This window comes from Branchiostoma floridae, chromosome 12, assembly GCF_000003815.2.
Source record: "Branchiostoma floridae strain S238N-H82 chromosome 12, Bfl_VNyyK, whole genome shotgun sequence".
NCBI lineage: Eukaryota > Metazoa > Chordata > Leptocardii > Amphioxiformes > Branchiostomatidae > Branchiostoma > Branchiostoma floridae.
Window position 1 is genome coordinate 14,907,505 of NC_049990.1, and position 27,973 is coordinate 14,935,477.

The 27,973-nt window shown below is 40.8% G+C and overlaps 3 protein-coding genes across 3 annotated transcripts in view; 1 reads left to right on the forward strand and 2 right to left on the reverse strand.

Moving 5' to 3' along the window:
* Nucleotides 1-2,098, forward strand: part of LOC118427037 — a 31,249-nt gene extending 29,151 nt beyond the window's left edge. Inside the window, exons 45-46 of the mRNA XM_035836675.1 lie at nt 69-169; nt 1,068-2,098. Of these exons, the coding sequence (XP_035692568.1) occupies nt 69-169; nt 1,068-1,136 (170 nt within the window). The 3' untranslated portion in view covers nt 1,137-2,098. The remainder of the gene's footprint in view (nt 1-68; nt 170-1,067) is intronic.
* Nucleotides 2,099-2,571: 473 nt separating this feature from the next.
* Nucleotides 2,572-5,430, reverse strand: LOC118427737. The gene is made up of 5 exons (XM_035837659.1): nt 5,241-5,430; nt 4,701-4,778; nt 3,857-4,014; nt 3,195-3,318; nt 2,572-3,002 (listed from the first exon to the last, which is right to left on the reverse strand). Exons 1-5 carry the CDS (start codon nt 5,254-5,256, stop codon nt 2,926-2,928), a joined length of 453 nt encoding a protein of 150 aa, XP_035693552.1. The 5' UTR covers nt 5,257-5,430; the 3' UTR covers nt 2,572-2,925.
* Nucleotides 5,431-22,011: 16,581 nt separating this feature from the next.
* The window catches only part of LOC118427752 (zinc finger protein 628-like), a 16,564-nt gene continuing 10,602 nt past the window's right edge, over nt 22,012-27,973 (reverse strand). Inside the window, exon 2 of the mRNA XM_035837675.1 lies at nt 22,012-23,790. Coding sequence (XP_035693568.1) covers nt 22,758-23,738 — 981 coding nt within the window. The 5' untranslated portion in view covers nt 23,739-23,790 and the 3' untranslated portion in view covers nt 22,012-22,757. The remainder of the gene's footprint in view (nt 23,791-27,973) is intronic.

Here is a 27,973-nt window from a genome sequence, read left to right on the forward strand (position 1 = left end):
TCATCTTTGTAATTTCAGCTTCATCATTAGTTAGATTTTCTTTAAAGTAATACAATATGCTTTCACAGTTGGCACTGTGCAGATTGCCTCCATGGACATCAGTGAGGATGTGACAGACCTGGGAGACTCTGCTGAGTACCAGGCACTCAAGGCTAAGATTGAGCAGGATGTGAGTGTCACATGTATATATCACATGAATGAATGAATGAATGAATGAATGAATGAATGGATGAATGAATGAATGAATGAATGAATGAATGAATGAATGAATGAATGAATGAATGAATGAAGAAAAAGATGAATGAATCAATAAACAAACTGATGGGTTAGTGGGTGAGTGTATTGATAAAGTAATGGATGGATGGGTGGGTGGATGGATGGATGGATGGATGGATGGATGGATGGATGGATGGATGGATGGATGGATGGATGCATGCATGGATTGATGGATGGATGCATGGATGGATGGATGGATGGATGGATGGATGCATGCATGCATGCATGCATGCATGGATGGATGGATGGATGGATGGATGGATGCATGGATGGATGGATGCATGGATGGATGGATGGATGGATGGATGCATGGATGGATGGATGCATGGATGGATGGATGCATGGATGCATGGATGGATGGATGGATGGATTGATGGATGAATGGATGGATGGATTGGTAGATGGATGACCTTATGGGTGAGTGGCTGACTGATTGGATGGATGGATGGATGGATGGATGGATGGATGGATGGATGGATGGATGGATGGATGGATGGATGGATGGATGGATGGATGGATGGATGGATGGATGGATGGATAAATAGATGGAGGGATGAATTGGTTAATGAATGGACAAATACATTAACAAATGGATGGACAGACAGATGGGTAGACGGATGTAAAGATCTTCATGTATCAAGATTGTTGGATGTTGCTTCCTTCTCATGTGAAAGCATTATCATGATAAAAGACTTAGGGTTCAAAAGAGTAAATAAATGTTTTATGGTAGAAAAAGCATAAACGTCCAGTTCTTTTTCCAATCCTATGTTAACTTTTACATTTCTCCCCAGGTGGCAGAGGTCATCGGCCCAGCGGGTGCTGACCAGGTCAACGTCCTGGGCCTCAGGGTCCTGCCATAGACAACATCAATGGCTGAATGTGATTCCCTTTTGTTACCCCCCCCCCCTAACAAAAAATGCCTTGCTTTTAACATGCGTATTATCTGCTAAGCATTATATATATATATTAATCACTACTTAGTTTCCTTATTCATTAGGATCTTAATTACATAGTATCATACATGTAACTGTTACTCATTTAATTTTACCTTCGACTATTAAGCGCTATGTTATTTTTAGTGTGCTTTAATCTAAATATATCAACTGTACTAGGTATATTTTATATTATTTTGCAATCTGATTTAGACTACACCTATTTGAAGAAAGACCTGTCCAACATCATGAAACTTCTGTCTTTTTATAAGAACAATCTAACAGAAATTCATTTACCTTACTAAAGTTTTGGTATAGTCTTGCTCAAAGAAGCCCTGGCCAATGTTGTTCCTTACTTCATAATCAAGTGGCAATTAGATGCTAATATATATCAATAAGTGAATTTAGATTTTAATTTTCCTTTTGATAGAAACTATCACAAGTCTTTAAATTACTTAGCATTTAAGTCCTTTCTTATACGCAATTACATTTCTGTACTATCTAGCTGGGCAATATGGTTCCTTATTTCTTAGTCAATAAGCAAGTAGTTTCTGATGTGTAGTTTGCATTTTTTCTTTGATAGAAACTATAATTATTAGTGTTCACATTGCTTAAGGTTTTTATCCCTATGAATAAGTTTGCCAGGATTGTATCATCCTAGAAGAGTCACTATTCTGAGTTTGGTTACTAATTGTGATTAGCTGGCAAACTGAAGATCATCATATAGGGTAGCCTATTAAAGTAATGGCCTCTCTTAATAGAATTTAAATGTCTTAAAATAGTCTCTTTTAGAATTTAATGACGATAGAGATATTAAGATCTCTTACAGCTTAAGAATTCTTACTATGATTATGCTTTGTGGCAGCTGGAATAAAGGTTTTTGCAACCAATTGAGTTTCCTTTGACCATTTTTGTTTGTCCAAAGGAAAATTACTTATTTGTTCAGATAAAAATGACAATAATACTACCTCGGTTATAGGTACTGTAGTATAGTTTCACCAGAAGCATATTTGACAAACCTATGTGTACTCCTGCTCTTATTGAGAAATATTCACCTTTATAGGTTAGTTATAATTTCTCCGGTATAAATAGACCGTCGTAAGCGGTGACCAAACTGAAGTACTATCGCCGTCCACTAGGCGGCGCTTCAATACCGTCGAGTTGCAATCTGGGCGTTGTGGAATGAGTAGCTTAGGAGAAGTAGAGCCCAGGAAATGACGGGGTGGCCCTAGTGTGCACAGATAGATGTTACTTTCTTAATGGGTAATGCATTTGATAAAACAGTACTACAGAAGCTCTTTAACATCTTGTTTAATCGCTTGTTAGCGATTTATATGCGACACAAAGAGTTTCTCACCAGTCTATTTATATCTTGGACGGCTTTGCTAACAACTCAATAGCCGTAAAGGTTGCAGTGACGTTAGGGAATTTATGTATTCAAGCTTAGTTACACAGTGTAACAGGTGTCTATACTTCAGTATAGAATCGCTGGCCCTTATAACAATACGGTGTCAATCTGCAATACCACCTTTTGCCGATAGGAGCGCTACAGTCGTTTACAATGAATGCAAACTGTTATGATATGCTAAAAGCCGCAAAAATTATATCGCTAATTCAACATCGTTTCTAAACAATAAATATACATCTTCTTCAGTATTCTATCCTGGCCCTCTTTAGCTAAAGCTTTGATGGTTCCTTTTCTGGACAAGGCTGCACCTCACAGGATACCACCTGACGCCATCATCGCTAGGAGGACCATCGCCCAAACCGCTACTACCTTGTCCCGCTGTGCACCTGCAATACAGGGAAATCAGTGGATAACGAATGTTGATTTTCTAACAATTCCAGCAATAAACGGTGTAAAATTGACATATTCATTAGTATAGGACCTCGGTTCATTTACATAGTGACTGTAGCCATAGTTTTGGCAGCAAACAACAACATATAGTGCATTGCGTGTATGCTTCAACGATACATGAGGCTCACCCGTCTGACCACCACTACCCACGTCACTGTCAGTCTTCTTGGTCGCCATGGTTACAGTTGTTTTCAGGCCTGATGACGCCCCCATTTGTGTTGATGACGTCACTTCCGCTGTGCAGTTCATCATCTTTGGTAGGGAGTATAGGTGTGAGTCAGCCAAGGACGTTATAACGTCCTTGGTCAGTTTTAGCTCAAGTGCAACCAAAGCTATAGTTTTTGTTATTACTATTCATTGTGACTACTCTTCCATGCCTTTGACGTGCATTACCACACCGATTTTATTGTAACATCATTAAAAGGTTGCAATCATTTGATAACTGGTGAATTGTTGAGTTTTGCTCCAAACCTGCAAATATTCATGAAGGTCTCTATTTAGACGGGAATTTTCTACCACTTTTCGACGAAATTTGCCTCATTTCTTTACATTTTCGTCAGTGAACAACAACTAAAGCCGCAAGTACAAAGCTCCTTAGTTTCTGGTGTCCTACTAGAAATACTTCCCGCCATATTTTGAGACGTTCTCTTATAATTATTATCTAGAAAATGACCAGAAAAATGACTTTGTTTTACTGTTTTGGTCGGTCAAATTCTACAATACATTCCCGTAAATTCGTTGCAAATAGCAATAGTAGAGAAAACGCAAATGGGTGCTGTTTTAGAATTACCTCAGTTGGGACCTCGCAGATTGCAAATTCCTCTGTCACCAGTTTACTGCAAAGAGCAAGACAACAAGGACAGCAGAAGTCTTCGGTCATGGCTGCTTCCTGCCAGTCAGGACAGGTACTGCAGGCCTGCTTTTCCCAGCATGGGATGTTGACGGTATCTGGATGGCGATTATGTGTTTCATGTGGAACAGGTTTTTATTGAATGAATGAATGAATGAATGAATGAATGAATGAATGAATGAATGAATGAATGAATGAATGAATGAATGAATGAATGAATGAATGAATGAATGAATGAATGAATATCTACCAACACAAAAATCTTATTCTACTAGGTGAATTCGACTTCTTTTCGCTTCTTTGTTGTAATGAAAATGTAGGAACAGATATTCTTTACAATCAAAGTTTTATCTGAATTCATTAGGAATGTAACTTATTTTGTATTACTTATTTATTGCGTCGAATTAAATTATTATATTAAATCGCATTTGATAAACGCTATCACACAACTTTCAGGCACAAAAAAAGACTAGCCGGCCGTTTGAATTTCGCTCAAATGAAAGGCAAAGTATCTGGAATCAAAGAAGGAAGAAAAAATAATGGTTTGAAGAAATAAAGAAGAGGAATATGCCATTCGCCGCTATCATGACGATACAGAGTAATCTCCAAGCAGATCCTACGGTTGCATAAGATAGTATAAAAAAGCTGGCAAAGGAGTGAAGCAGTGTCTATAGCTACCGGAGCCATACACAATCCTAGACCAGCCACACACTTTTTTCAGCTTTTGATACGCTCTAATACTACCATAAGATCTGCTTGGAGATTAGACAGTGCTCATACCTACCCCTAGCTTCCACCGTCGTCATGGTGATTAGGATGAACCACGCCCCTAAACTTACTATAGCCCCCAAACGCGGAAAAGCTGTAACAGAAGGAAAGTAGCGATCTGTCAAATTCTAGGTCACAGAGAGAGTGCGGCAAGACCGCCATCGTAGTGGAAAGGGGGTATAACTTGCGTTTTCAACAACGTTAATGTAACTAACATACAGGCTATTTTGCAGCCAAGCGATTGGTTCGGTAGTTTTCAATGTAACTTTCATATAGCGTGTCTAGTAAAGGAACTTTTAAACTTGGTTAAAAAAACATGTCACTACGATAAGGACAACCAAATGTCATCTATTTCACTGAGAATCACAAGTAGTAAACTGTATAATGAAATGGAAACAAGCACAATCTTCATTGTTCGAGTTTGTTTGAGTGCGTGCGATCTTACTGCCAAAAAAAGTTACAGTAAAGCATTTCTCACGCGATGACATCTTAATCTGTCTTATTAGAGAGAAAATTTACTGCCAACAAACTCCGTATAGTATAACTGTTATCAAACCTGTAAAAGGCTTCATATCTTGTTGAACTTGGAGAGCTTTGAAGTCGAAGACTGGAAGGATACTCTGAAACCGGCGCCGTCGGACTTGTACAAGAATAGCGGACTGCACACAGACTTTGGCTTCGGTCCTTTCTAAGGTTTATGTAGTGGTGCCCTCTCCCACGCTTTGAACTGTCATTATCAGACCACCACAGTGGTGGGTTTGTGTTATCTGTGCCATTCATGCTTATCTATGTGAACTTCTCAAGATCACGCAAGGAAGATATATCTTGTCTTACGTTGGGCACATCTCCAGGTTCCCACCGTGAGTGCCGCCAAACTTGCCAGTTCATCACAGTAGCTTTGGTCCCACATGATTACCTTCGCCAAGAAGGTTATGTTTTCGTTGTCGTTTGCATCTCCCTCTCTGTCTCTGTCTCCCCCCCTCTCTCTCTCCCTCTCACCCTATCCCTCTCTCAGTCTCTCTCCCTCTCCCTCTCTCTCTCTCACCCGTCCTCCCTCACGCTCTCGCTCTCTCTCCCTCTCAGTCTCTCAGTCTTTCTCTCTCCTTCTCCTTCTCCTTCTCCTTTCTTTCTCTCTCTCTCTCTCACCCGTTCTCCCTCACGCGCTCTCTCTCTCTCTCTCTCTCTCTCTCTCTCTCTCTCTCTCTCTCTCTCTCTCTCTCTCTCCCTCGATAGTTCTTGGGACAGAGAGAAAGCTTTGGTGACAGTTGGGCCCCCTAGCGGCTTTTTGAAACTACAGATCGTCCGGATTTTTGATACGTGATGATTTACAGAATCAAATACTAGTTGATTAGGCAATTTTAAGAAAAGAGGACGGAAAATACATGATTTTTTTATACATTTACGTCTTAGTCTATTATGTCATAACATTTTTAAGTAGATTTTGATGCTAACATTAATATTACACATCACAATTTTTCATTGGATCAGGAAACCTAACTGACAATGACAAGTGGCTCCTCTTTGTTTTGACCCCTGTCTGACTTTGATCTGCCTTCTAAAATTGTCAGTGATTCTCGTTCCGACATGACAGTCACGGAACAAGGTCAAACACAAGGTCACTCTCACATTGATCATATCAACATGGCCGCCATCAGCTCTGATCACGTGACATGAGTCAGTGAACAGAAACAGTGGCTTCATTCAGAAGTTTCCCAGCATGCACACCGTGGCGTCCGACAATGTCAGTTAGAGGTCAGACTTCCCAAGTTGACTGTTCCACTTCAGACGGTCTCAGAACGTGTCTTGTTTTTCTGATTCTTGAGCTGGGTCCACATTCAAGTCCATATGAGGTCCGTGTGAAATTCTTGGCCTCTGCCAGACCCCATAGGTAGCAGAAATTGAATAGATTTAGACACATAACATGCCATAGGAGTTAGCTGTCCGAGGAGTATGTTGTACGACCAACTAACTCCTCTGGTGTGTTATCTGGCTATATTTGTCCAATTTCTACTATTTTCCCAGCGACCTCTGGGGCCTGGTAGAGGCTGAGACTTCCATATGGTCCTCATACGGACTTGAATATATACGCACGTGTGAACCCACCTTTACAACGTTATTGGCGCTGTGCGTGCGTTATGATGAAACAATGAACTCTCACAGACTTGTGCGCCCAGTATACAGGACATGTTTTGCATAACCGCCTAGAATGTGGGCTCCTTCAAATAATACTGATGAACTGGCAACTGACACGTTAACAATGATTCTTGACGACAACTTCCTCTTATATATATATACATGTAAAAACAACTTGCATTTTGTTGTATAGCATGCACAGGCGTAGGATCTTCTTGACCCTTATCAAAATACTCTACGAAGTAACTAAATAAGGTGTCTTCCAAACAACGGTTGACAATCTATTCAAATACTGCTTTGTTGCTTTATACCTAATTAAGAAAAATTGTGGGAAGACCATGCAAATAGTGCAGCTCATCTTTTTGGCGACCTGGACATGACAGTGTCACTACATAATTTGCTACTGAATGACTTGTCGAACAAAACGGAAGCTTCGCTCGTGACATGCACGTAAATGCAAAATTCTATGTTCACAATTTTTTCTCAAGTTGACACATATACTCCATAAGTTCAGTTGTATACAAATGTGGAGATATTACAATTTTCTAGGGAAGATTTGTCTTATTATTATGACTCTTAAAAACTGTTTGTTTTTGTTCATTTGTTCTTCTAACTGTTTGTTTTTGTTCATTTGTTCCCCGGCTAAAGCCAAAATATTTGTTCTTCCTTTTACTTTACATTACAAAATCGGTTCGTGCCATCTTTCTATGTCCACCTTTTCTCTCTCACCTCTTATACGGTTTCTTATTCAAGAAAGTTTCCCCACTTCAAGTAATTGAAGAAAAATGTATATTCCTTACAGCCTTCAATAAACCAACTCTAACTAATCATACAGCTTCATACAGTTTTAAAATTACCGAGAAGCGAGAGGAAATCGAATCTACCACAGTAGATCAGGCTTTAAAATATACATATCTACGGGCATATACATGTATATATATGTATCTGATTCTGATTGTTAAAACATATGACCTGTGCTTAGCCCAGTGGGGAAAATGTACAATAAAGGTCTTCACTCATTTTCTCGTAACTCTGTAACATAACAGTGTGGTTCTAGCGCTGCCAACTGACCACGCCAACAGCTCTTGAGCTTTTGGTGTTGTGGTTAGCATGTTGGATTTGTCCGGCTGCCCGGGTTCGGCGCGGGTTCGAATCCCGGGAGTCGGGGTGTTGTTACCTTCGCCAAGAAGGTCATGTTATGGTTAGAAAATTTTTTTGTGTCCCAGTATATAGGTCAATCTCAAATAACTTTGGTAGCTGAGGATGGAATGTCGCGATATTTGGTATTTGAGTTGCGGTTGCGTATAGCAAGGTTTTGTACGAAAATGGTACTGTTGGCGCTTTCTGTCGTGAGTGCAGCGGGGTGAGTGTGTGTGTGTGTGTATTTGCGTACAAGATAACTTTTGACGCTGTGGATCGTTTTGCATTATATTTGGTAATTATTTAGGGGTTTGGAAAACGACGGTCAAGTTCGATAATGGGCGTCCTGGCGACAAGTTGTGGTACTGCAGCGGACCGTCGAAGTTGGCGTTATAGTTATCCTGAAGTGGCAGGTTGAGGATTTTTGGCTAGTGGATACGTCTTTGGGTAGGGAGTAAATCATGTAAGTTTGGGCCCCCTGGCGGCTTGTTTTGAACTGCAGTGGGCGATTTTGTTGTTATCTTTGAAAGAGAGTAAATCAAGCAGTGGTTGGTGGATTTGCATTATTTTTGGTAAGTACATACCTTAGGTAATGATTAAAATCCTGAAATGTATTGTATGCAAATCAGGGCTTAATTTACATGATAATTAGAAGAATGTGTAAATCCTTCAATTGACCTCTTTTCTGGACAGTCAGTGCTCAGTGTCTAACTACATCTGTGATGCAGACTTGTGTAGTTCATGACATATTTGTGTCAGCAAAACATAGATGTTATTGTTGCTAACACATTGTTTATTAGTTCTCACTTTGCAAGTTCCATGTTGTTTGTTTGTGCACTATGGGAAAGGGGTTTCTCCATTTTGATGTCAAGGGGTGTTTTTCCGGGCCTTATATTGGTGATGCTTACATGTATGTGGCAGGGAAAAGTGCAAGCTTGGTGGTTTGTGGCCTTTTCATTACCTTCGCCAAGAAGATTAAACTTTTGGTTAAGGCTTAAGCCATAGTGTTAGGTGAGTCTTTATGTAGGTCAACAGTATAACTGGAGAACTGATTGATGGATCTTCATGATACTTGGTATTAAGTAGCGGTCGCAGAAACAAAGGTTGAGTTTGAAAATGGTTCGCCCGGTATCTTCCATCGGTACTGCAGCGGGCTCAGTGTGTGAGTGTGTGTGCGGATAACATAACTTGAGAAGCTATAAAACCTTTAAGTCATTGATAAAGGCATTCTCCATAACGAACCTTGAATGTTTGGCGAAGGTATGTGTTTCGTGGAACTCTAGTTTCTTTCTGTTCTTACTCGCCCCTCGTATTTCTACAACTCCCAAAAACTGCATAATCATTTTCAGACAGAACCACAGCCCTACAACTTTTTATCTTCAGTCCCAATGTTATCTGTCCTGAGCTGCGACAAACAACGATGTTTTCTCCGCCTCGTCTTTTCTTCAGCCGGAGTCACGGTAGTGAATGTTATCTTTCCAACTCACAAACTCACGTCAGTTAAAGAGACCTGTTATCAGTGTATAATGGACAGTTGGCTCCATTCTGACGATGTCTGGACGACCTAGTGGCACTAGGACCGAAATTTGCAAAATTACGTTCCAAAATGAGAGAGATAAGAGCAAATTGACGCCGATTCGCGAGTGGATGTTCAAAATTTTGCTCTTGAATTGCCCTCCTGGCTATATAAAAATTCTTGTAGACATTGTTTCCGTCATAGTCTGAGGAAACTTTAGGTGCACAGTAGGTAACTTTACGATCACATTTGCAGGCTGTATGTCGAGGAAAATCGTTGATTGTGTGTTGTGTTTTACGTCAATTTTAAATACTTGTTGAAGGGTCTAAAGTTTTGCCTTGTTTCCTTCATTTACGAGTTGTCAGAGCTAGACAGACAATGCATTTGTAGTCTGTTTACCCTTTATCAATTACGCGAGAGGGTTAGTACTAACTTTGATGCTCAAGTTGTAAAATTGTTATTCCGTTCCAAATCATTTACCAACTTCTATGTAAGACCGTCGCTTTTTTTACTTACGGTCGCGCACTTGTTACTCCTGTGTAGTAGGGGTGATAATTGTACGTCTGACACTTTTTACGGCTTCCTTTAATCCAATTCAGAACATTTTCTATCAAGTTCTTCATTAGTTTTGTAGTGCATTGTCTACTTCTGTCAACAACCGCGTGTGTCTATTTTCCTCTCCCTCACCAAAGCCGCACCGACACAAGCCCTGTCGCCGCTCGGCCAGGGGTCACCAATTGTTCCGTCATTTCCATCACAAGTGATCTTTCAATATTAACTTTGTACCCATAGAGCTCAAAAAAGCGCATCGAATCGGGAAAATCGTCTCCGCCTGCCGCCCCGCTGGGAAAAACTCATCGGGATGAGCTGGGCCGAGCGCCCGCCGTCCGACAACAATACGATGGGTAAATATTTCCCCGGACAAAAGGAGGAAAATTTCAATATCAAGGAATTATCGCATTATGACCACCTGATCCTGTGCGGTACAAAGGCAGTTAATGAGCTCTAATTGGGGAAGAGGCGTCTGTTTTTCTAAGGCACGAACTTCGGGTTGGCGGCGGGGTAGCGGTGAGACAACATGGCGTCCCCATTGGTAAAGTACGTCGTACGGACTGTGTCAGAAATAACAGCTTCGTACGTTTGATCAACAATAAATGACTGGGTGATTAGATAGGGTGTAATACATATCAATAGAGGTTTGGAAATGTAGCATATCACCATGGGACAGTGATGTTTAGAATTGTTCCAAGAAGTATAAGAAAAAGGCACAGATATCGTTGAACATTTGACCAAGGACCAATGAGGCTATGGTTCGACTGAAACACGAATTTTACCCTATCATGACCCTCTCCCGACCTGTTCACCCATACTCAAAATACTGATTGATTTTATAGCTTTTTAATGTAGTTTATAGAACGCTTGATCGGTTGCACGTTGCAGAGTCTCTACAACGTGCAACGGTCTGAGTTTGTTTACCCTAATATCTCTTTACGTACATTCAATAGTTAGTTTTTTGTGTGTGTGCTGCAGTGTTATTTGTAAACACATTCTACTTTCTTTTTCCACAGAATGATTTAGTATTGTGTTGTCGTCGTTGTAATGAACCATTGTCTGGTGAGAGTTGTGAAACGCCCGAGGCGGTACATACTGCATGTCTGTACACTATCTTATCGGGCGGCGGGTGTAGACTTCTGTCCCGCCCGCCTTTTCTGTGTCTGCCCCCTCCCATTCCGGAAACATCTGCCTTTGAAACCTTATTCACATTGAAATCAGACGTTAAGTGAGCGAAAAAAATCTGGACATTCAACGAACACATTTCTTTTTCCTTTTGTGCTTTTATTTTCTCTTTAACAACTGAATGTTTGTATTAGTTAATGGTGTTTTATTTACCATAGAATTGCGTACTTGTTCCTAATGTAACATTGAATCAGTATTTTTAATACGTGCTACAAGTTAGACAAGTTTCTATCGTTACATCCACCAACATACTCTCTCCTTCCACAAAAGTTGCGTTGTATTACGATAATTTAGATAGTCTGTTAACTACAACTGAACTTGTATGCCAGTGTATGGTATACAGCGTTTTTTATCATCCTCGTGTTCTCTGTTCGACATACACAAAAGATGATAAATGCAATGATAAAAAGAGAGCGCTGATAAAAAAGACGCATTTCACATTTTCTTCATTCATCTGCCCCCTCCCCACAGCCACCACCTGTTAACCTCATGTAACAGAGCACTAAAATCGTTTGGACGACGAGACTACAAGTTCTATAACATTTCTTCCCGTAATTTTACTCATGTTGTTACGATCAGTTCAAGATATTTAGACATCGGCTACATTTTCAGGCAAAAGTACACGCTACTCTCTGTCTGGACCCAGCATTTGTGATTCAAGCTTTCCGTCCGAAAATAGTCCGAGGTTTGTCTTCACCTGATTCGAACAGCAGGTTGCCCCACCTTTCCGGTCAACTCTCGCCTTGATTGTCAAAAGATAAATATCCTTTGTTCTTGATTTGCATTTTATAAACAACAAAAAATAAACTCCATTGGGTGCCTCTAATTACTATTGTTGTCCTTCACGCACGCGCTTTTTTAAAGATTTGTTTGAAGTCTGTTTGGATTTAGAATTGCCGAAATCACTGTTTCCCACTGTGTGACGTATGGGGGGTGGCGCCAACATTCTCTAATCCTCTTCATAAACTATATCCAACTATATTCATTTCAACACTAGTCAAATACAGTATAAATCGTGACTTACATCATGAATCACAAATCTGTTTTCAATGCCACAGAGAGATTTTTCGCTTTTTTGTCACCTTTATTGAAATCCTTATATAAAACCACAACAGATCAAATATCATCAAGATCAAAAGCTCTTGTTTTATGTACTTTATAAGCATTTTCAGAATCGTTATATTGAAATATGAAACATGTATTTGAATAATAGGCGGTAGGCGCCGTTTTCCGAATACCATCCCATTCCTTGCTGTAGTATTGGTCCCCAAGCAGATACAAGGATCCTTCTCAGTCTCAAAGTTTACTTTACGCATGTTACGTTACACACTTCTTTCTAGAAGTAATCTTTAACACTTCGCCGATAAAGGCACGTGGAGTAGAAAATGGTGCATTCGTATAGATTTGAAGAATCGCAGAATAGGCCACAGATGGTCCACAAAACTACTCTCAAGTGACAGGTTAGGCTCCGGCTATTTAAAAAAAAACTTTTTTAGTCGTTTTTTTCGGGCTTTCTATTTTGTATTTTATCTTGCTGTGCCAAAACCTCTTTGGCTGGCGTACTTCAAGAAAAATGACAAAATAGAGAGCCCGATAAGAACGACTTGAAAAAACGTTTAAAAAACAGCCGGAGCCTAACCTCTGCTTGGAGAGTACCACAAAACGGGACCGACCTAATATCTGCTCGATTGAGGCTCTTTTGAAGAAATCTGATGTATAGTAGTATGTAACATGATCAGAGATGTACTCTATGAACTGCCTGATCTATAATGTCGCGCCAGTAACGAGCCTACAGTTACTGTAATAATGAAGTGTTCGCTGACGGAAGGACAATACAAGTTTCCGGCCGTCCATTCCCGTGTCATGAACCATTCTCCAGGGCACGTCGGATATTAAAGTCGGGCTCAACTATCCGTGTCTGTGATGTCTACTCGTTTTGTTTCTCTCTATGTTCCTGTGTGGGTTCAGAAACAGGCTTGAAAAGGGGAGAGGGGGGCAAAGATCTCTATCTTTTGTTGTATTAGGTTTCAATGTCAAAGTCTCAATTGTGGTGCTCAGTTTGATGTAGTCTTTTATCTTTTACACTTCGCATGGGCCAAATCATATCCGTTATTCGCTTCACAAGGTCGCACCATAGTTGAACTTTGAGTAGAGTACTTGTACAAGTTACGTTTCTCTTCTATTTGACATGCCTTGTCCGAGACAATAACGTCTAGTTCTAGACAATAAAATCACTGTTTTACCGACTATCTTAATATATAACAAGTGGATATGTCCTAGTGTAGATGTATTTTTTCTGCTCGTATGCCGACGTGTTTCATCACTTTCGTGACAGCCCTATTCGAGACATGCAACATGTCGAGTTTGACTTTACTCAAATCCACATTTAGCATATATACAAGTATATTGTAGCTACTCCTGTGGTCCTTACCGATATAAATAACTGTACAAAAACTACATGACACACAGGAAAGTAACATAAACAGAATAAACATGTACATGAAATTCACAAATGATAAAGGATAAGTATACTTGAGGTCAATCGACAACATTTTATGGTTTCAAGAGGATATAATAAATGAAGACCTTTATTGCACAGTTTTGCCCAACCGAGCTAAGTACAGGTCACAACAAGTCAAAACATATATACATATAAAAGTATCACAAATCTTGTCTGATACAGAAGTTCGGCTTCTTCTCGCTTCTTTGTAATAGATGTGCTTCACTGGAGCTACTGTTATACGCTTGTACAATCCGGACCACCATAAATGCTAAATTGACAATGATAAATCCTCCGTGCCAGCTGAATCATAGGAAACGTATTTATCTGTATCCTTCACAAAGGGATCTACAGCACTGCTGCAGCTGTGAGCCACACGGAAGATTCATCATTCGTCATCATCAATATCACCAATAGCCTTTTCCTCTCCCTTCATCCATATCTGACTTCCTGGACGTATGATGAGATGGAACAATATGAACAATGAGGGATTTATTCTGATATGTTCCGCTCGTGGCCTACACCCGGCCCTAATGAACCATGTGTTTTGTTTGGTGATTGTTGCCAAATCTCTAACCGGACTACTAGTATTTTTCTTATAAAAAAAGGAGAAATTGGCCAGATAGACTGAATAACATACACACCAGAAGAGTTAGCCAATATTTGTCGTACAACTAATAGCATATGACATACTGAAGGGAAATAAGAGCTTGAATCCGACATATTGATATTGATTACCTTGTAGGCGTGCTATATAGTTTTAGAATAGGAGAAATCTCAATGTTTGTTCTTTGGATGTATGGAGTCAAAATCGAATTTGTGTGGCTTGATAGAAAACACTTTAAAATACAATTTTCATCATTTAGATTCGTTTCAAATGACTTTGGCGCTCAGTTGTCCCCGTCTCGTTGGAAAGGGGACATTTTACCCAAGACCATACGACGTACATATCCATGCAGAAAATGAACCTCATGATAACTTAATATTGTAAACATTATTGTCATAAGAATGCATATACTAGATATAAAGATCCCCACTGTGTCTCCTATCAATGTTGTTTGTACAAAACACAACCTGAGTGTAGTATGTACTAGATCTATGTCATAAGCAAGTAGTCTGTCGCAATATTCTGGATTTGTTTCACATTGTACACTCTGTTCTTCCAGTATTCCATGATCTTCATGTATTGTTACGTTGTAAGTTTTATGCTACTATATAGCTGGCGGTCTTATACAATTCAATATACTTAAGTTTGCCTTACATTGTACCCGTTTTATACATGTTGTGCAATTAACTTTGACTTGACTTGACTATGACATACTGTGAGATCCTACCATAAGAACCCAACTTTGTGGGTGGCACATCTCCATTACACAGTTATTGTAGTCCTGACCTATCTGAGTTCTCTCAGTTCATCGATCACATCGCTGTAAGCAGGTTCATTCACACACAGCTACAGTCCAGTGGAGCAAGTCGTCCATAAAACTTGTATAGTGAAAGAAGGGAAAGTTGAAACAAAGACGCGCTTCTTGGTCAATTCCCATGTTACATCATCTATCAAGCGGCTCTTCAAGATCACCTCTTTTCATGTGTCACTTGTTGAAGAAAGATTTAGCATTTGGTGTAAAGAACTTGGATGGTGCCTTTTAAAATGTGGAGTTCATTGTACTTCGCGTTTTTTTGTTTCAAGGTTTCAAGCATAAGAAAACTTTGTCGTCTTTTCTTGAATATGGTCATCTTTTCCATGCAACCTGTTCAAACTCTTTCTTACTTCATATTGACCTTAATCATGTTTGAAAAAAATGCAACGAAAATAAATCAATATTGTTATTTTGTGATATGGAAACTATAGCTTTTGTTAGCCATTCAATGGGTATACTGTTTAGTTTGAATGCTGAAATATTATACACATCGGTTACCATGTGATGATATAAAATGGTGAAAAAAAATGAGATTTTTTCCTTGCGCATGCCTAATGTGTCCTACAGTTTTCTATTAAAACCTTCCAATGGATGGAACATTATACTATGTTGTGGCGAAGATTTGTGGTATTTCTTACGTATTCTTGAGAAAGTTTTCTAAGTCGTTTTGAAATTGACGAAAAAATATGTCGCAACCGGTGTGAAAATATCGTCGATAACGTGTTCAACGCACGGCAAGAGATGGACAAAATGAGACAGGTTGAGATGGATTCTCCGTGCGTTTGTGGCCCGATGTTGCCATAAGTTTGTCCCCATAGTGTGTCCTGTGTGCACGTGTACCTCTTGTTGCCTCCGCATGGGGCAGGGGAGGGGACAATCAGGGTCGGCAGGTGGGGGGTAGGGATGATTGTCCGTCTGCACGCAAGGGTAGGGCGGGGAGAGGAGACAGTGTGGGTGAGGGTATACATTCATTGCCATTCACTAGCTTTTGTTCCAAGAGTTTGAAGAATCAAATACTATCGCTGGAAAAGATTACACCAAAGTAACTATCATATATACGTCCATGAAATGAAGGTTAGACATCCAGGTGATGATATACTTCAAATAGAAGTAACTCAATCAACTAGATATGATTTCGGAAAACGGTCAGACGTTCCCGCTAACTTCCACTACCTTTCGTCAGTGACACTGAGCAAGATTTGTTGAAGAGCAGGCGTTATAACCTAACCATGGATTGATAGGCAATGGACTGCTAGTATTAAAGGGATACCAGTACAGCCAGTACTGGTATTTTTTTCTTCAGTGGAGACTGATGTTTCTGTCGTCTAACTGAAATATGTTTAACTACAATTTTTTTTCCATTTTCTTAACATACATGTTAAGAATAGTAGATAAAGACAGAAGACTCGCTCAACTGACACGTTTCTTTTGTCGTCGTCTAAACCCCCGTTCGTCCCCGTATCCCCTGTTTGATGACTTCGGGGTTGTAAAATGCGATGGAAGGAGAGGATTGGGCCCTGCCTCGCAACCGTACCGTTGTTACAGTGGATAACAACCCACTACCTCAAGGGCCTCAAAAACTGAGGCTATGGGACTACCTTTACCTTTTACTTTTTTCTGACATTCTTCTTGTTAAACAGTAGTGAAAAAAATTTTTTAAACCTTCTTGTCAGAATGATGGTCACACTGCTCTTCAACACAAAATCTTTGCTCATCGCCGCGGCAATCAGCTACAAATCACATTTGCTCCTACCCCCCTCCCACTGTGCCGTGTGTGCGTCTGCTCCACTGAGACGTCTGCAGAAAAAACACAGCACAATTTGTTAACAGTCCAACAGAAACCAAGCTTCTCTATCAGAATGATAGCTACTGTGCTCTTCAACACAAAATCTTTGCTCTTCAGCTACAAATCACATTTGCTCCTACCCCCCTCCCACTGTGCCGTGTGTGCGTCTGCTCCACTGAGACGTCTGCAGAAAAAACACAGCACAATTTGTTAACAGTCCAACAGAAACCAAGCTTCTCTATCAGAATGATAGCTACTGTGCTCTTCAACACAAAATCTTTGCTCTTCAGCTACAAATCACATTTGCTCATGCCCCCCTCCCACTGTGCCGCGAGTGCGTCTGCTCCACAGAGACGTCTGCGCCACATATTTTATTGTGTTCCCTGTGTGATGAACAGGTGGCAGCCCTTGTGTTAAGTGATCCAGTGAAGACCCAAGCCGCCTGTTATTCCTGCCCCCAACACCCGGCACAATGGTAACCAACCTCCCGCAGATCTCATCGTCACAGAGATAATTACACGATCTGGTCAGGAACTGAAGTCTGAATAACAAAACTACCCACAAAATACGAGCTTTAATTTGGTATGTCGAATGACTCTAATGAGGATCTGTGTATGGCACAAGACACGAAAACTTTCCTCATTATTTCAACACACGACAGATGACAAGCAAGAGCAACAGATGCAGGTATATCACATCAGAAGTGTACTCTTTCTATCCACATAAGTTTGTCTTCTGGGAACAGACTGTGCACGACAGTTAAACAAATACATGAGTGTATAAAGATATAAAAAATTCTATTCTTTCCATATGTTCCAATGCGTTACAATGTTTAAAACGCCGTCTTTTTGTCTATACTGATACGCTTTGTGCTAATATAAGGGCCCAAAGCGTTTAACATACATACATACATACAAATAAAACTAAAAGCTAATCGTTACACATAATGCTTTCCTATAAAACCTGCACTTTTATCAGTTCAAAAGAAAACAGTCGATTATGGTCTGTTTGTTTAGTTATTATTATTTAGAAGTTATCAAGTATCAGTGGTCGTCTTTTTTTGTAAATGATTAACAGGGTTCTCTTAACATCCTCGATTTCGCATAGATTCTTATACTTTTCGCAGTTCAAAAGCAAACAACATTTGCTACGCGCTCTATTATTTCGGTCTGTTTCTTTAGAAGTGACAAAAGTCAGTGTACCAGAGCGCCATCTTTTATGACTAAGAGCAGATGCTCCTTTTCACCAGCGAGTGTGCCGGTGGATGGTCGGCTGCGCGTTGCCTGGTTCCCGCCTGATTACCCCGAACATCTCGCTCGCTGTCCGCCGATCGGCGACAGATTGTCGCGATAGCCAGTCCCGTAGCAGGAGCCATGAACAATCACAAAGAGCTGCAACACCCAAGTTTATTAAGCCTTATCGGATTTTAACGCTTAGCTTAATCAAATGGAAGCGGAAAGAAATAGACTGGTCTAAAGAAGATTATGATACCCCTTTGTTTTCTTTCAAACATGTTTCTATCTTTACCGGATCATAGCGGAAAAAACAACCACTTCTGATACAAATTTTACCTTCTGTAGTTAGTTGTGTTTTTCCATTCGATCGAATCGCACCACATATGTGCATATTTCAAAGGATCTAAGAAATTGGAAACTCACCTCAGTTTGACACGCATGGAAAATCTACACGTCAACATCACAATCAGACCAAACTATCCGGAAATCTAAGCTGAAATTAATCCCATTTTTAAGTAGACTGATAGTTGTATAATGCGGTAGTAATCTGCGGTGTAAGTGTGCTATAAGCTGTCCCCACCATATGCTAGTACGATCCGTCAGTGCTATCAGGCATGTTCGTCTGTGAGCTGGCGAATTCTTGAAGTCTTATCTTTGGCTCCAAGACGTCGTGGTATGGACGTGGCAGATGTGAGATTGTCCTGTCTCTAGGGTACTATCTTCTTAAATAAGTTGCAACGGTTTCTTTTTGTAAGTGGACACTAAGAAATACTGTTTATGGTGACTGGATGCCATAACAGAAACTTGTACCGAACTACATATTTTTACTTGCAAGATATTGATATTATTGTGTTAAGTAAATAATCAACAACAACTGTAAGGCTTATTTTTAATTAGAAAACCGACAGTGTTCTTTTGGTTTGAAAGTGGGCTACTTTAGCTATTCTCCAAGCAGAGGTTCGACTCTGGCTGTTTTTAACGTGTTTTTAGGCGTTTTTGTCAAGCTTTCTATTTTGTACCATTTTCTCCATGCCTGCTAGCCAAACAGACAAGAACGGCTAAAAATCGTCAAGAAAATTCGGAGTCAAACCTCTGCTTGGATAGTATATCTTAGCTAGAATACAGTTTTGCTTGAAAACTATTTTCTGGATTCTTCCCTTTTGTTTTAGTAACGCCTCATAGCAATGTCTGTCTCACGAACATTGTGTATGTAGTTGTGTGTTAAGTATAAAATGTGTGTTGTCCATATCTGCTTCTAGGCACAGTTTTGTTTTCAAACTTTTTGAACAACCTCCTTGTCCTGTAGTTATTTCCAGCAGGCTGGTTCTAGTAATGGACTGGACAACTCACCCAGAGTTGACCCGACCAACAGAATAGGAGTGAGTACCTCGGGGTTAGAACCCGGGACCGCGGGATCCAGTAATCACAGAGCCCGAAAATTGCTCGAAATTCCTGGAAATTAAAGTGTCTAAGGAGGAACAACTTCCACTTAGAACCTGAAGATAACCGGAAAGAGGAGCGTAATTTTGTTAGGACGGTGGGTACGAATTTGCTTGTGTGGAAATGAATTAGAAATGTTAAATTCGAGAGCGCGAGGCGTCATAAAAATTCCACTTTTTGAGGTCCCCGCGCCTATGGTGACCACTCGTGCTCTTGCCTTGTAATTTTCGGAGAAAATGAAGCGAAGAGCCATTTGCGGCTACTTAAAGTCTTTCTGTCAGACGTCGTCCAGGGCTGTATGGTTGAAGGGAACCCATTATCACCATCACTCGGACAACATCGGAGCAAAGGAGGGGAAAATTCTGTCTCTGGCACTCAGAGGGGAGTAAAGTGAGCCTTAAATGTAGCGGAGGATCTAGCCGAGCGACCTTACTATACTCTCCCATTCCACTAGAGAGGCGACCTGGCTACAATCGCACTACGACATAGCATTTGACAGATCGCTCAACGAATTTCATGAAGCTTTTTATGCTTTGTGTGTTTTGTTGTCTTTTCAATCATACGTTTTGCATCTTGTATGGATGAATGAATGATTTTTCCAAAGAAACTATAGCGTTTCTGCTGAAAATATTTGATCCCTTTGACTTATATGAAAACCAAGGCTGGAGACAAACCGCTAGACTGAACACAGCGAAACATTCGGATCATTTGGATCTCGCTATAGTAAATAGAAATCTGGAAACTTTTGTATGAAAGTTTGTGAAAAAAAACAGCTTTTCGTTCTCCCCTTCCCTACGGTGTTTGGCCGTTTTTTTTTAGTTCGGAAAATTGTTGTTTTTGTAAAAACGTGGAAAATGTTCTAACGTTTTTCTAACGTTCTTCTTTGTTTAACGTTAATATATTTTCAAGGCTCTCTCATAGAATATATCCTAATTCTACTGCGACACCCAGAGAGAGACCGCTAGCAGTTTGAGTTGTGCTTGTTTCCGCTACGTTATTTTCCCTGTCACCGTGAAAATTCAAGTAGAATTTCCCTATTGTTAACGCACGTCTGGAAAAGTATGGCCGGGAGAGGGGCCACATTACCCGCTCCCCGGGCCGTATTGTCCACCTATCCGCCGGCGAAATGTATCGCTTCCACCCCACTGTACCCTTCTGACGGTTAACAAAACAGCTCTCACATCGTGGCTAGTCAAACCGATTGTGTTCAGAATGGAACGAATCTGGGTGTAAACAGAAGCGGAGGTGTGCAATATGGCTACAAAACAACCGTTACGTCAATCAATTAAAGTCGAATTTCAAATAGGCCAATCAAAACGTACAGCGAGTGTGTGCGCACTTTCGTAAAATCGCTACATCTGACTGTGAACAAAATTTGACGGTAAGTTTCATCATTATTATTTTATGCATAACAACTGAAATTTTATCAATGTTGGTGTATTTTGCTTGAATGGGAATGCCTTTAATTTTTTACTTTGAAATTAAAAAAATGTTCATTTCTCTTTGTTCTGAATTGTCGTTAAGAGAACAGACGTTAATTAGAGAACAAGTGCTAACTTTAAACTCTCAATTACCGCTGTGTCCCAAACATGCTTCCTATTCATTACTTTCTATGCTTTTTTTAACTTTGAAATTTGAGAAAAAAACACGTAAAACTTAATCTATTTCTCTTTGTTCTGAATTGATGCTACGAATACAAGTGGTAACGTTACACTCCCAATGACCACTGGGTCGCGGCCATACGTATACTTTTCTAGTCATTATTTCTGATATGCACATAGTGCACTATAAGATCTCCCTTTCTTTCGTACGACGTGTTATCATAACATATGCCACGCCTGGCGCCTGGTTTTATCCAGAACGAGTAATTTCGTACCTCTGTTCCTTCTCTGTTTGTGAGTTTTCCGTCTGACATATAGAAGCCTGCGGGCCACCAGATCCCATCATTAATACACACTAATTGGTAAACAAGTCTAAGCTTTGAAACACCGAACAACGGAACACAAATTATACCCCTTTAAAAAGTATAGGAGAGTGTGGGGCGGGTAGTATAGGGGGATTAAAAGAGATCAAAACGGGGACGATCTTTTGAAAATAATTATTCAATTGAGCATAGCGCTTTATGCTAGGCTCGTCGTATTAACGGTATAACACTAGTTCACCTTTATCCGCCGGGTAACCTATATCCGTTGGTTCAAAATAAGGGTGTTTGTGTGGTTTTTGAAGTAGCAATATTTTCAAATTATTGCAGTTTGAAAACACCGTCCGTCGATATGATACTAGAGTATCCCAAAATAACATGTTTTTCAAAGCAACGGATATAGGTTACCCCGTGGATAACTAGAGTTATATGTTAACAGTTTGTTGCAAACTGCACAAAATGGACAAAACCGTGAATGTATGCACGTGAGGCACAGAGTATAATGATAAACAATAGCATTTATTCTGAATGATTGTTAAGAAGCGCCCCCAAGCGGAGGGATGTACAGTGCACAAGCTCTCTTCTCCCTAAAAACAGGAGTTCAGATTGTCTACAGGTGAATTTTCTCGTGAAAATTCCGCTAAACAATTCACAACTGTCGTCATGCAATGGTGGGCATGGCTGTATATACCTTCACCGTGTCAAGGATTAAGTCACATAAAATATATATCCGTAGCGTAGATAGAAAAAATATTACATCGTATAAATATAGATATAGATAGACATATTTGCTATACTCACATTTTCATAAGGCACTCGAAAATGCCACTCTTTTTAGGTAATAATATTTACATCGGAACTATATCTACATTCTTAACTTTTCACAAAGGTGTTCTTGTTATTTTTATACGTAAGATTGCCTGACCTATAAAAGAGAGGCTCGTTAGATTTGCTAAAGGTTAATTTTTAACTACGTTTGAACAAAAAGAAGTTCCCGTAAACTTATACTTTCTCTGGAACATCTCAATAATGAGAAATGTAAACAAAACTTTAAAATAAACTAAGCTAGTGTAAACAGTTGGTGTTTACGGATTGTTGTCCGATTGAATAGTGATTGCCCTTCGTTGGCACAAGGAGTGTTTCAGAAGTCCATTCAGTCATTGTCACTCCCACTCGAAAAGGTACGGAACAATAGATTGTCCTAACAAGACAAACTGATTCAGAAAACAAGGCTTAAAAAGTTCTCACATGTTTGGCCTGACTGTAGACTGGGCAGCCGGGGACAGTTCTGTCATTTGTCCAGGTTTTGGCGACATGAGTTTGTGTTTTTTGTCCACATGGGTGCCGATGTGGCCGATGAAGTCGTACACGTTGGTGAAGTAGACAGCGCAGAAGGTGCAGATCATGGGCGGGGGGTCGGCCTCAGGGACGCCGCCGACAACCGCGGGGTGCTTCGTTGGACAGGTCATCGGGAAGGCGCGGAAGACGATCGGCTTGAGCGGCATGACAGGCCGAGGGCCGGGTGGGCAGAGCCCGTTGGCTGTCATGTAGCAACTCAGGAAGTGTGCCTGGGCGGCGGCGGCGGGGTGGACGTGTGGAAGGGGATGGTCCCGCGGGATGGCGAGAGGATGGAGCGGGAACATCGGCATGAGCGCGTCGGTCGGTTTGGCGACTCCATCCGCCGGAGGGGATGGCTTCTTCGGCGAGTCGGAGTCATCGCTGGTGACGCTCCTCTGGTCCTCCCCGATCCGATCCTCCAAGTCATCCTCGTCACCGTCCTCCGGACACCTGTGGATCTTCTTGTGCCTCTCCAGGTTGGACTTGTGGCTCGTGGCGTAGCCGCACAGCCCGCAGACGAAGTCCTTCCTCCCGCTATGGACGGTCTGGTGCCGTTTCAGCAGCGCCTTTCGGCAGAAGTTTCGCCCGCAGACCTTACAGGTGTAGCCGTAGCGGTGGTGCTGGTAGACGTGCTCCCTCAGCTCGGCTTTACTGCTGAAGTGGTGATCGCAGCACTCCAGGGACTTGGTGCAGGCCAGGTGCATCGTACTGATGTGTCGCTTCAGGTTGTTTCTTCGGTTGGTCTCGTAACTGCAGTGCGGGCACTTGAACATCTTTCTCCCCATGTAGCAGTGAGAGGAGTAGGTGTCGAGGCGAAGGTAAGGCGCGGGCATCGGTGCTGAAGCCATGTCCTCCCGATAACTGCTCTGCACTAGCACGCTCCTCATCCCACGGGCTCGGCCTCCTGGAGATGCTCACTCGGGCTCAGCAAGACGAGTTCTGGAGCAGGAGAGAAGCAGACAGCGGTTTTATGAATGGGGGAAACCACGTTACCTCATCGATAATAGTACTAATGAATATTGTAGAAGACTTCCCCCCAAACCCGCTGTGAGCCCGGAGCCACTGCCCCGGCCCCTGGTGTCACTCATTCAAACTATCCCTCTCCCGACATGCATTATTACACCAATTAAACACCCGCGGTCACAGGGAAACCATTTAATTTGATATACATATGAATACGATAATTAACCGTGGTCTAGCTTAGACAATAACAACTTTTTTTGGTTATGCTGAGGTCATAGGGTATTGTTTCTAAGACTTCAAACGAGGAAATCCTTGAGGGAAAACGCTAGGCAGTGAGTTGTGGTAGAAGGGGGTGTAGTCAAGCCCTCGATAACACACTAAACCAGTGATTATCTCAGTCCATAGGGATAAACTATATTTGTACAGCAAATTCCTATAGTTCGTACACGTCGCCTGGACAACTGTACAAGAATATGCCAGAATTTTGCAAATACCACCAAACTTTGTATTCGGTGGCATTTGCTAACCATAACCAAAAATAGCGAAAAATAGCGCACGAATCTCTTACATAAAGATGTGAAAGTCTGAGAAGAAAACGACATACTATAAAAAGAAGGAAACTGCAGATTACAAGATACAAGTCACAGCTAAGATGTTTTCACACATTCTAAGTGAATATTCTAGCTTCTCTTGTCATATTCTTGAAACAGCCGATTGTCTTAACTTTACCATAACTTGTTCTTAGAAAGAAAACGTTTTCTAGTTTACGAAAGTCATACAAGTAACTGTATAAATTCTATTGAAGTATGAATTCAACAAGATTCTGTTTTACTTTTGAAAGGAATGACTGTGAGAGAACGCGACAGCCAAAACTTATAAATGTGAACTTCTATTGACCCTGCTTTGCACCTCTGTTCGCGGTTTCACATCGTCAGCGAATCAAACAGGTGTCGTCAGCTAAGGATTATCATGAACTGCTCGCTCCCGACGCAGAATCTCAGATAACAGTCGCCGCGACTCGCTATTTTCTGATAATGCAGGCGTTTGAGCCGATTTAAACCTGGTTATCATTCTTCCTTGTCTGGCCAGGAACTGCCATTTCGGCGGCGGCGCAATCGGTTGTATGACTCTAATGCTCCATTTCCAATAGAGGCTTCGACTAAAGATTATATATAAATCTCCCAACGAATCAGGTAAAGAATTATTCCTTTTATTTTGCTGTCTTTTATGTCTCGTGTCATATTCTAATCGATCCTGAAAACAAGTGTCAAATGAATCCAATTTTTTTTCGCTGTACGTACGACGAACGCCGCTTACGCCGTTTTCTAAACCGGGGTCCGGTCGGGCTGTTTTAGGAGACGAAAAATACAAATGTATACCTAGAAATATACTCAAATCGTACCCATCACTCTCTTTCTACGTATATGTTCTGTGTATTTGAGGTCTTTTGTAACATTATTTTCGTTCCAGAAAGCTGTCCGGACGGGCCCCGGTTTGGAGATGGGACCCTAGCATGACTGGAAAGATCAGCAAAAGATCATATACTAGTACGCAGTGGATGGTATGGAACTTTTTCGAGAGAACAATTTTGTTTCTCTTTCTAGTACCAGATTGTTTGACCATTTTTTTCCCATTTCGATGAATTTTTGGCTCATTTCGAGTACTTGGCGTTAGGAAGAAGCAACAAGGAACACTGCCAAAATCATGAAAAAATTGCTACAGATATGCAATATACCAGTACTCGTAGTCTCTTGAACGTTTTCATCATATTGTACATATGGACTTATGCTATGGTAACATATTCAAACCGGGACCCGTCCGAGTAGCTTTCGGGAACGAAAAGCATAATATATAAAAGACAAAAAAAGTACACAGAACGTAAAGAAATTAGTTATGAGCAAAATTTGTGTATATCAGTTGACAAACACTTTATTTTTTCGTTTCCGCAAACATTCCGGCCAAACCCGGTTTCGAAATGTAATCGTAGCATTATCAGTGATTATGAAAATTTCTTCTTAATTTCTTATTTTGGGGTTGGCCGCCATTTTGGCAAACAATTGAGGTACTGTTGTTCGTTTCTTCCGTGAGTCGGACTCGTTCCCAGAGTCCTGTCAGAAGTCACCCGTGTCGAACTGACTTCCCCCGGCTTCCCGTTCTGTGTGTTGTGCGGTTGGTTTCAAACAGTGTGTGCTTCAAAAACGTTCAAGGGCGATTCAAGATATCGGGACAGATATATCGACTCTGTATAAATGAGTTTTGTAATAATAAGTTATTGAAGGAGTCACGCCAACTTTGAGCTTTGCTGTTGGCGTGGCGTGTCACTTGAATTTGATTAAAGCTTCTGTGATTAAAACAAACGTGGTAAAGTACCGTTCACTCTTTAAAAAGAAGACAACAAACGTTGCAAAGAAATTTGTATCCAGACATGAAGTCAGAAATATAACGACTGATCATTTGAATGAGTCATTGATATGACATTTCAAAGCCAAACAAATGTGGTAGTTTTCATACCACCATGCACAAACTAACAAAGCATCAAAATAAATACTGAGCGGTTGAACATAAAGAATATACAAACTGTTACAAACAGTAGAGACATTGGTGTGTCTATTGGGGCCAGACCTAAATCTCAAACAATTATATATCAACTCTAAAATTAAGATTGTCAGCACTGAACAATGGCATGATGTAAGGTCCTTGTACTCGACAAAATTGGACTTTGACACCTTTGTTGTTACATTTCTATTGACATAAATACCCTAAGATTTTCCAGTCAGAGAAGTTTGTACGTTATTTTATTTCTGAAGAGTCGGCTTTAAGAGTGTGCCGAGGCGTGTGTATGTGGCTTCCCCCTCGGGGTAGGATGAACCTTTGACCGAAGGGTCATTCCTCTGACCTACGGTGTCCGTGTAACTTTCTGACGACGAACGAACAAGTCATCAGTGTGAAAATGTGGTCAGTTGATTAAGGAAAATGTTATAGTCTTTGACACAACCTTTCATTTCTATAGATCACATCGTTCGCAATGAAAATATGCGCGTGACAGTCTCACAGTTTTCAGCTGTTGGACGAAGATTCAGTGACTGAACTTGAGGCTGAAAATTTACTGGACGGCGATCGCGCTGCGCTCTTACTGCGATCTACATTGTGTTTGTGTAATCATTGATTTCATAATTGGAATATCATTGAAAATGTAAAGGTATGACTGAAATGACAACAAAACGTGCAACGCGTTTTTATCAACAAAATTCGTTGAGAGAAAGACAAAATTTTAGGTCGCAGTGTAATCGCAGAGAAGTCGGCGGCCTGTTGGAATAGGTGTGTTTGGCCACCCTCCTTTCCACTAGACAAGGCGACCGCACTGCGCTCTCACTGCGACCTAAAACGGATGTGTGTAACCTTCGATTTCATACTAGGTATATCAATCAAAACGTAAAAGTGACTGAAAAGACTACACCCCGCAAAGCGTAAAAAGATTCGTTTTTTTCTATCCAATTCGTTGAAAGAAAGGCAAATGCCAGGTCGCAATGCGAGCGCAGAAAAGTCGCCGCTCTGTTGGAATGGGGGTGTAAGTGGCAAGTAATTTACTGTGTTCTCACTGTAGAAAGAGGTCAGAGACTTCCAACTGCTGTGCTGTGGTGCGTTGGCGGTTTGACTGTTACCAAAGGAAGCATTTCTTCATCTCGCCTGACTCTAGTTCCTTCCCGAGTCATTGTGCTCGCTCTGCGTGGTGCAGGAACTTCTTACCGGGACGCTTCCACAACTTAAAGATCTTGTACTTAAAGATGCAACGGAAGAAGACGAGTCGACCACACCGGATCAAACAGGACAAAGAAGAAAACGTCTGTGGTGGAAAAAGTTTTAAAATCTAGGTAGCCCGGAAGAGCAGTGTTACGCTCACTGCACTAGTTTCAAAACACTAGTATCTCTAGTCCAAATGTAATAAACAATAGTCACTGTATGCATACAGAAAAATAGAGATTTAATACTGGGATAGATTTAGAAGAAAAAGTCTCTGATGAAAAAAGTTTAAATCTGAGAGAAAATCTAGGTAACCCGGAAGAGCAGTGTTACGCTCATTGCACCAGTTTCAAAACATATCTCTATTCAAAATCTGATAAACAATGATCACTGTATGTATACAGAAAAATAGAGATTA

Excerpts from the sequence above, each read along its gene's own strand:
- LOC118427737 (XM_035837659.1), bottom strand. Across the intron at positions 4,015-4,700 it reads GACGACGGTGGAAGCTAGGG|ATACCGTCAACATCCCATGC; the intron begins GTAGGTATGAGC and ends ATCGCCATCCAG. Across the intron at positions 3,003-3,194 it reads GGGTAGTGGTGGTCAGACGG|GTGCACAGCGGGACAAGGTA; the intron begins GTGAGCCTCATG and ends CCTGTATTGCAG.